At 37.4% G+C, this 10,206-nt stretch overlaps 1 protein-coding gene across 1 annotated transcript in view; it reads right to left on the reverse strand.

Moving 5' to 3' along the window:
• Nucleotides 1–10,206, reverse strand: part of TENM1 (teneurin transmembrane protein 1) — a 720,277-nt gene that overhangs the window by 295,995 nt on the left and 414,076 nt on the right. The window contains exons 7-8 of the mRNA XM_007952439.2: nucleotides 3,209–3,408; nucleotides 1,396–1,606 (exon numbers count right to left, since the gene is read on the reverse strand). Of these exons, the coding sequence (XP_007950630.1) occupies nucleotides 1,396–1,606; nucleotides 3,209–3,408 (411 nt within the window). The remainder of the gene's footprint in view (nucleotides 1–1,395; nucleotides 1,607–3,208; nucleotides 3,409–10,206) is intronic.

Raw genomic sequence — 10,206 nt, forward strand, 5'->3', positions numbered from 1 at the left:
TTAGCAGTCAAGTGCCTTAGGCACTACGCCACCAGAGCTCCCATAAGGATAACAGCAAGAGATAAAATCTTCTTCACAAAAATTTAGGTTTTCTAATTTCTTTGATTTCTTAGGAGAAAATTCAACCTCTTATAAAACATTGTCATTTGCATGATTTAAACTGGGCCTTAATAGAAAAATATCATGAAAGGCCATCCACTGAGTCTGTCTCACTGAGTTTGTGAAGGTGACAAAACAGTGACAAGAGTCAGAATATCTTTTAATTTTTCTAATTTAACAAACAAGTGTTTTGTCTTTTGAAGATTTAAGATTGATAGAGTTATCCTCCGGGGGAAAATCATCAGTGTATTTTTTATTGTCTTTATGATTACTTCAGAGGGAAGTTTTTGATAATCTTATGGCTGGAATACTATTTTCTAATGACTCAAGGTCTTCAGCCTCAAGTAAAAATAGAACCTAATTGTTATAAAGAGCAGATGGTATATCTATTAACAGTCAACACATCTTCCTAAACATATGGCTGAACAGGTTAACTAAAGGATAAAGTGGTGAGAGTGGTATAGAAAACAGACAGCTGTAAAATACTTTCCCTTCTTTTAAAAGACAAGTGTTTTAGGAAAATTCATGCAATAAAATACTTTGTCTACGAGTTGTTTACCCGCAGAGCTCAAAGACTGTCAAAGAGCTCAACTTTATTGACACAAAGGGTCATAGGGAATGAATTAACATATATAAGAATTTGATGTCTCTGACTAACTAGGGTGAAAGTATGTGAGGCATTGCATTAAAAGGAACATGTTTGAAAAGGCCCTGAGCACACTGAAAGAGAGCCAATTTGATGATTTTCAAACGGAAAAATTCTAAAAGAAAAGGCTCTGAATGATCCACATTATTATCCTTAATACTCTTCTCTAAATGGTGTTATCTTGCATTTTGAAGCCTTAATGGTTCTAGAATCAGTTGTTCTAAAGAGGAACTATATTGATGCTAGTTTCTCTATTCTAAAGGGTATTTATTTGCTTTTCCGTTTATAGCAGCACCTGTATTACTAAAGGTTCTCTTGCTTATTCCCTTCCTCACTGAAGTTGTTCATCTATGTCGTCTTGGTATTTGTTAGTATTTTCCAGATAATTGCTCCTGTTGACAGCCTATACAAAGGTGCATGATAAGTGTCCTAAAATAGGAGCAAATAATGGAGCATTTAAAAATTCTTCATCAGCATTTAAGCAACACCAATGACAACAATACAAGCCCTTCTCATAGTGACCTATCCTGAATCATGACTTTAAGGCAGAATGATCAATAAGCTTAAATAACACCAGTATCATTTTCATCCCTGATTGTGTCTTTGTAGAGTTATAATGTCACTTCAAAATAATCACCAAGGCAGCTTACCAATTGCTGTAGTTAATACGAATACTTGCTCCATCTTTTTTCCATCATTGTAAAATGCCAGGTACCATGGCCCTTGGTCCATATACTCTATGAAACCTGTCTCCTGCAGTGAGGTTAAGATCAGATTCCGAGGGGAGTGCTGGGTGTCATCAGAACCCTTGGAGTCCTGTTTGCCCAGTTGTTTTCCATCCATTAGTTTTACAAAATCAAACTAGAACAGATACAAATACAAATATGAACCATTATTCTTATTTCTAGACTGATGAATATCTTTAACTTCAGTTGTCCTATTTCATGTCCTTTTGCTTTAGAGATGGACAAAGAAGAAATGGAGGTTATTAACTCCTAAGTATATTTAAAACCAAAAGTACATTATGAATTCTGAAAAAAAAAGTCCCTCATATTTATAATTGTTATAAACCTTTCAGCTTTGGAGTATTCAAAATAATTGTCTAAAGAGAAACCAAGAAATAGAAAAAAATATTTTTCAGTATTTTAATATTTAGCATTATGTATTAGCATTATGCAAGAGACTCCTGATATTTATTAAAGTATCTGATAAAAGGTACTTGAAAAGACATATTCTTTTCAGAAATGTTACTGTGACCTTCTCTACAAATTAAAAACATTTTTAGTCTTTAAAACAAATGAACAGTGAAAAGCTTGAAAAAGTCATAATAATTTACTACCTTTGTAGTAACATATTTAAATATTCAAAGGAGTCCCCTTTTTTTCTAGCTAATGGACAAGCATATGTTTCATTAAACATTTTTTAAGGGTCACATTTGAACACCCTTCTAATTCTCTGCCTATTCTGATCCAGAAAAAAAGGTTCTGCTAAAAAGCAAGTAAGCCCCAGATGGTTATATAGGCAGTCCCTAGATTAAGAACAAATTCCATTCCTAAGTCTGTCTTTAAGTCAAATTTGTACATAAGTAGGAATGGTTAGGTATGGTTCATATCTAACATCAGTTAGTCAAATAGTTGTCATAGTATATAGTCTATAGTTTACCTTTCTATGCATAAAAAAGTCAAAGAAATACTTCCAGATATACTAAAAGATCTTTAACATAATAATACAGTAATAATAATAATAATAATAATAATTTGATGCACATTGCACAGTAGTGCCCATTTGTTATTACAAACCATTGTATGTACTTTGAATTTTTACAGGTTGGTTCATAACTATGGATTATATGTAAGTTGGATGTTAGTAACCCAAGGACTGCTTTTCACTACTTCTTTGATGTAGGAGTCCCAAATGGGTAAGGGAAAGGAAATGAGAGAAATAAGGTGACTAAGGTATATTCAAGGTATACAGAAGGGCTATGTAAATGATAGACTATTTTATATATTTGAGTTATTATTAACAATAACCAGGAAATATTTCTACATATAAGACAAAACCTGCTTTTTTTGGCTCATCCCTCACCAATTCCTGGTTGATCTACATGCTTTCAGTTGGGACAAAGAATAATGGACATAAGGAACCAGAGGAGGGTGTGTGTGTGCCAAAGTTGAGTAAAGTGAGGAGGCTGAGGAGGCCCATGGTCACTCTGTTTCAGTTGAAATTTCAACAGTATTTTCTTAAACTCTTGTTTTCTGAATCTGCTCTGCTAAACATCATTCCTTAGTTCTCAAAGTCATTTTGTTTCTTTACCTTCAGTATGATTATTCTGAGAATTTGTTAATTGCAAATGCTTCCTGCTCTCATCCTTGACTCCCACACACCTTGTAAGTCATAGACCATGAACTGTTTATCCCATTACCATCTAAAAGGTTTCAAGAAAATACTTATAATATCAAATACCTGAGTGTGTGTAGGTGGAATGTTTCTTCTTCCATAAATTCCCAACAGAGAGTCCTTGGCTAAAGAAATATTGAATTTCAGATATATAGGATGGTGGATTGTGATCTGGAAACGCCAGAATAAGCCAGGTGGAATTGTTTGCATGACCTGTGCGCCAATGTCAACCTCTCCGGTATCTATTGCACGTCCCTTCTGAAACACTGGTTTTAAAGATAGAGAGAATTAAATATCATATCAATCTTAATTTATAAAGCAATGAGTTTTAGTTTTTCAAGAACAAATAAAGCAGAACTTATCTTACTCAGGTGTTCCTTCCTTGACACTCCCCCCATCTTTCAAAGTCTTACTCAATTTGAACATTTTCCAAAGGGCCTTCCCTAACCAACCACTATGTTGGCCTCTCCCCTTCCTTAAACTATTATTTCACTTTTTTTTTAAAGTATCAGTTTGACTCATTTAGCCATTATTTATTGAGTACTATTGTGAGAGCTGCAGGAGATACAAAGATAAGTAAGATTCAGTTCTTATCCTCAAGGAGCTTTGAATATAGTAGGGGAAATAGGAAAAGTACACAAACAGCCACATTGTAAAGGGAAATAAGTGCTGTGGGTAGTAAAAGAAGGGAAAAGTATTTGCTCAGAGTGTATTCCTCATCCTCAGCTGTCTCTATCCTGTTTATCCTCCGTTATTTTTCTCCTTAGCATTTATCACCCCATAACATACTACATATTTTACTTATTTATTCTTTATTTCCTGTTTTTCTGCAATAGAATGTAAGTTCCAAAAGGGCTGGAAACATGACCTGTTTTGCTCATTGCTTTATCCCTATTATCTAGAAGAATTTAGTCAAATATTATGTGATCAATAAATATTTATTGAATGAAAAGGATGAACTGTCAGCAGAGTCCATGTGTATAGCCACCACTCGTGTTGTTGAAAAAAGTTATTTGCAATTAATAAGTTCTTGGTCTTGCAAAATTCTATCATGCAATCTCCAGCTTTATTTCTGTCACCAAGATGGCTCATTAGGGGAAGTGGCACTGAAGACAGTCATTAAAGGAGGGAGAGGATTTGAACAGAGCTGTTGGAAAGGAGCCATGGTGGTGCAACGGTTAAGTGCTCAGCTGCTAACCAGAATGTTGGCAGGTGGCAGTTCAAACCCACCGGTGGCTCCATGGGAGAAAAGACCTGGTGAACTGCTCCTCTTGCAGTAGAGTCCGTTCTGAGGCACAGGGACTCTATAGGACAGAGGAGAGCTGCCCCATAGGGTTTCTAAGACTATAATCTTAACTGAAGCATACTGCCACATCTTTCTCCTGCAGAGCCACTGGGTAGTTAAAATCACTGACTTTTGGTTAGCGGCCAAGTGCATAACTACTGTGCCACCAGGGCTCCTTCCATAAGGATTATAGCCTAGGAAATTGTATGGGGAAAGTTCTGATCTGCCCTGTGGGGTTGCTATGACTTGGAATTCATTGGATGGCACACAACAACAACAATATTTGGGGGTAGGTTGTTCCACCTGGAAAGAATGTCTTGAACCAAAATAAGAAGTAGGGAAAGTACATAGCTAAGGTATGAGAGCATATGTATATAAAAGGGAGAGGAGCAGTCAGAAATTGAGCTCAAGGGAAAAGACAGTACGATATTTTAAAGGGCTTTGAGTGCTAGTCAAAAGGGTTTACTTAATAGAGGATGGAAAGCCATCAAAAGTTTTAAGAAGAGGAGTGGGCTTTGGGGTACATTAAAAAAGGCTCTTCTTGAAGCAGAAGGTTAAAATGAATTACAGAAGAGAGACACAAGAATGAAATAGGAATTATCCATTGCCATCAAGTCAATCCTGACTCATAGCTATCCTATAGGATGGAACTGCCCCCTAGGTTGTCCAAGGGTCCAATCTTTACAGAAGCAGCCTGCCACAGCTTTCTCCCAAGGAGCAGCTGCTGGGACTGAAAGCTGAACTTTTGCTTAGCAATCAAGTGCTTAACCACTATACCACGAGGGCTCCTTGATATAGGAATTAAGAGGCAATAATTCAGGTGAAATGACATAAAGATCTAAATTTTGGTGGGCCCAAACAACTCCAACTCTCTCACTGCCATGGAGTCAGATCCCACCCCTAGCGACCCCTCCTTGGGTTTCCGAGGCGGTATCTCTATGGAAGTAGATTGCCCAATCTTCTTTCCGAGGAGTGGCTGGTGGCTATGAACCACCAGCCTTCTGGTTAGCAACAAATGCCTTAACCACTTTGCTACCAGAGCTCTCAGGCCTAAATAGCTGTTGTGAAAAAAAAGCATGAATGGAAAGATGGAGGAAAACATGAGAGAAAATGCAAAGGAAGATCTACAGCAGCACTTTTCAAACTTGAATGTGTGTAAGAATCAACTGGAGAAGGGAGTGTCTGGTTAAAACATACATAAAGATCATCAGGTGTGAGGTCAGGCATTTCTAACACGCTCCCAGGTGATGCCTGTGCCATATGTTCCACAGTGCACACTTTGAGAAGCAAAGTTCTAGAGGAAACTAGGCACTGGTGCTAAGGGTGAGTCAGAACTGCCTTCACCACTGTAAATGGGTGTTTTAGAAGGTCTCTGGTAGCGTAGTTCCTAAGGCATTTGACTGTTAACAGTTCAAACCCACCAGCCACTCCACCCAAGGAAGGTTGGGCAATCTCCTTCCATAGAGATGTTATTGTTGTTGTTATGTGCCATCGAGTCAGACATGAATCACAGCAACCCCACCTTGGGTTTCTGAGGCAGTATCACTACAGAAGTAGATTGCCCACCTTCCTTCCAAGGAGTGACTGGTGGGTTTGAACCGCCAGCCTTCTGGTTAGCAGTTAATTGTCTTAGGCACTATGCTACCAGAGCTTCTGCCTCAGAAACCCAAGGAGGGGTCGCTATGAGTCAGACTCGATAGCAGTGAGTTTTTTTTTTATAGACTCGATGGCCATGGGTTTATAGTGGCAAAAACCAAAAATCCAGGAAGGAACTCATTTGTGAGGGATGATGTTGAGTTTGGACAATCAGACCATAATTTATTATCAAATTTTCTGATTATTTCTATTTTGCTAGTTTAATACATGTTTCTGTGGCATTCTTTGTTATGTAGGAATTCTGGTAGCGTAGTGCCTAAGGCACTTGACTGCTAACCAGAAGACTGGTGGTTCAAACCCACCAGGCCCTCCTCGGAAGGAAGGTCAGGCAATCTACTTCCGCAGTGATATTGCCTCAGAAACCCAAGGAGGGGTTGCTATGAGTAGGATCTGACTGGATGGCCGTGAGTTTGGTTTGTTTGGATTTTTTGTCATGTGGTGCTGGGGAAGGGCGGGATACAAGAGGAAGGATGAGAATTAATTTGCCTTGATTTTAAGCTACCAGGATTACACCTCAGGAGGGAAAGTTCAATTTGGCCTCATTTCACACCACCTTTATATTTCTCGGTCATCAACTCCTTCTCCACACCAAACACAGTTCAAAAACACACATGGTCTTTGTCCTTTGTGTTCACCCTGTATAAAATTAACAGTCCATTAAGAAACACACCTGCAGTGGCTTTATTCAGTGGCCAGTGCCTTGCAGCTTTTAACTCCCTAAAATACCTCCATTATTGCTTTTTGTGTTAAGGCCAAGAGTAATAACTATTTTAAGAATGTTCACTGTTAACTGTTAATAATAGATTTCAGATGCAATTTTGAACATAATTATGTATTACAGGACACATAATTTTGTGGATTGACATTTATAATAAAATACACCCTTTGAGATAATAAATGACCAACTGAGAACCCTATTTTCACTGAAAGTTACTTTATGTTTCCATATGAGACAGAGCAATTTGGTCCCCAAAGGGTTTATTATATATTTAACTCTTAAATTTCCCAAACTGACAAGTTTCTTCAGTGAGCAGGCAATTAATAGACTGTGTTTATGGGGACACTTCGGTTCTCAAACTACTATTTATTTTATTTAACTGCTATCCTCATTAAAGGCTTTTATCACTTCTTAAAATGCATCATTTGATCATGGAAAAATATTATGAATATACAACAATTACAAATTTTCTAGGTCCAACAAACACTATTTTAAAGGTATTGAGACTAGCCTTTAAATAATAGACATTATCATTTAATAAAAATCAAGACAAAATTGGTTGACAGACATTAACCATTATATTCACATTTTACGTAATGCATCATCATCTCTTCCTTCTGCACTTTATAGCACTATATATATTGCATAATGAGGCTATTTAAATGTTATTCACTAAATCAAAAGAAACTCATGAAGTTGTATTATTAATATTTCCTGGTTACAAAAATTAATAAATATCTATGGAGCATCTAATGTACATAAGTCATTTCTAAAAATGATTTCTATAGATGGTCTGACCCTTTGAGAGCTTACATTAGTTAAGACAAGGTAACTGAACAGTAATGACAAGGAATGAATGAACATGTGGTCTGTAATTTAAATAAAAATAGAAGAGAAAGGTAATTGCAGTGATTTGGTATTAGAGAAAAGAAATTCTCACAGCTTGCAGATGGAATATTTCTCAGCCCCTAACCTTTCAAAGCTTCATGTATCAGGAAGGAAGATGTCTTGCTGTTAGCAATCCACACCTCTAAATAGCCTGCTCCATTTTATCATCTCTCAAAAACAGGTATGGATTACAATATACTGATTGAGAGTTCCTTTATTATTTCATCATTTTTCTTACATTAACTAAAGGAAGGGGACTGAAGAGAGAAGGAAATTGCATACAGAACAAACAATTTGAAATGTAATTTTATAAAGAAATTCTGTATTAATATATGTATATGGATGAATTTTCACCCAACTTAACAATGACTCTGATCCTTTGCAAATTGTCAGTGGCAGAGTTAAAATGTGGTGTTAAGGCACCTTTTTGTGGGTAATAGTTATGTTTTTATTGTCCCTTGATCACTTATTTTACTGAAGCATATCAGAAGGCCTAGGAAGAACATATTCTCCAGTAAGTGATAACACTTTTCCGTGTACACAGCCAAGGTGAAGTTCAGAGAGACACAAATTGTATCAAACTGTGCAGTACTGTAGTTATCACAGTCTTACCAATATCCACCAATTTAGTTTATGCTAAATACTCTCTTTGTAAGTTACAACACAAGCATCAACTGCTGAGCAGAAAAAAACAGTGGAAAGTAGAACATGTTGAAGGATGGAACAAGCCACCTGGAAGGTAAATACAGAGGCTTGGAATTGGTGACAGACACTGTATGCAGTGACTGTATTGACTAAAGCAAGGCTTCCTTATAGCTGGACTCAGACACACATGTAAATACTAATAACACCCTTATAAAATATGGGGGAAATAACTACATTCTGGACATATACATGTATTTACAATTCTGTGCAAATCTCAGTGGAACATTGATATAGGATACTAACACATGGTCATAAATAAGATTCCACTACTAGGTCTCCGTGTGAAAATGACTAGGTTAAGGGTACATAACAGCAAGCTGACTAGTCTTTTAAAGACACTTACAAATCCCATAAATACCAACACTAAGAATGGATTGTTAGGTGAAGAGATGAAAAAGAAATATGCCTTAAGAGCATATTTGTCCTTCACTTTATTCAATAAATGCCACTGACATTGAGTTGATTCTAACTCAACAACACACATGGGATTTCCAAGGCTGTAAATCTTTAAGGAAGTATATTGCCTCATCTTTCTCCCACAGAGTGGCTGGTGAGTTTATTCCACCAACTTTTTGGATAGCAGCATGCTGAAACGTTCAAAAGACCACAATCATATGGCTTTGGTGTAGCCTTTCAGCTGAATTAATCCTAGTGTGTGTCTTATGATTTAAGTGTTATCTTCCTTTGTGTTCCTTCAAATATAATATTTATTTCATAGTAACAAGCTTTTGTCAAATTTAGGATATCAGTGCTTGGGAAAAAAATGGGCAGGTGAAATCAGCCCACATTCCTTGTGATCAGAACCTGTGAAAAGATCAAAAGGGGATAGCAGAAGTCTATCTTTGTCATCTATCCAGCCTCATATAATATTCTTTATTGAACTATAAAAGGAAAATATGTATTTAACTCAATTCTTGCAGTTTGTGTATTATACATGCTCTTTGTATCTGTTTGAGAATCCAAGAGAAGTTAGGAAAAGGAAAAGGAAGAATGAACTTGGAGAACAGTAAGCAGTTGGTAAATACTGCTCAGAGCTCTGGTGGTGCAGTGCCTAAGGCATTTGACTGCTAACCAGAAGGCTGACAGTTCAAACTCACCAGCCACTCCATGGAACGAAGATGAGTCAATCTACTTCTGTAAAGATTTACCATCTTGGAAGCATCACTGAATTAATAAATCGGGTGTTGTTGTTGTTGTTGTTGTTAGGTGCTGTCGAGTCATCTCCTACTCATAGCAACCTTATGTACAGCAGAACAAAACACTACCCAGTCCTGTGCCAGCCTCACGATCCTTGCTATACCTGAGCCCATCGTTGCAGCCACTGTGTCAATCCATCTCGTTGAGGGCCTTCCCCTTTTTCGTTGACCCTCCACTTTACCAAGCATGATATCCTCCTCCAGGGAATGGTCCCTTCTGACCACATAACCAAAATAGGTGAGACGAAGTCTGGCCATTCTTGCTTCCAAGGAGCATTCTGGCTGCACATCTTCCAGGACAGATCTGTTTGTTCTTTTGGCAGTCCGTGGTACTCTCAGCATTCTTTCCCAACACCACAACTCAAAAGCATCAACTCTTCTTCAGTCTTCCTTATTCATTGTTCAGTTCTCACATGCAGATAAGGCGATTGAAAATACCATGGCTTGGGTTAGGCACACCTTAGTCTTAAAGGAACATCTTTGCTCTTCAGCACTTGAAAGGCCTTTTCCAGCAGATTTGTCCAGTGCAGTATGTCGTCTGATGTCTTGACTGCTGCTTCCATTGCTGTTGACTGTAGAACAAAGTAATATGAAGTCTTTGACAACTTCAATCTTT

Source organism: Orycteropus afer, unplaced genomic scaffold (genome assembly GCF_000298275.1).
Source record: "Orycteropus afer afer isolate SDZICR_OR568_19922 unplaced genomic scaffold, OryAfe1.0 scaffold00337, whole genome shotgun sequence".
NCBI classification, from domain to species: Eukaryota; Metazoa; Chordata; class Mammalia; order Tubulidentata; family Orycteropodidae; genus Orycteropus; species Orycteropus afer.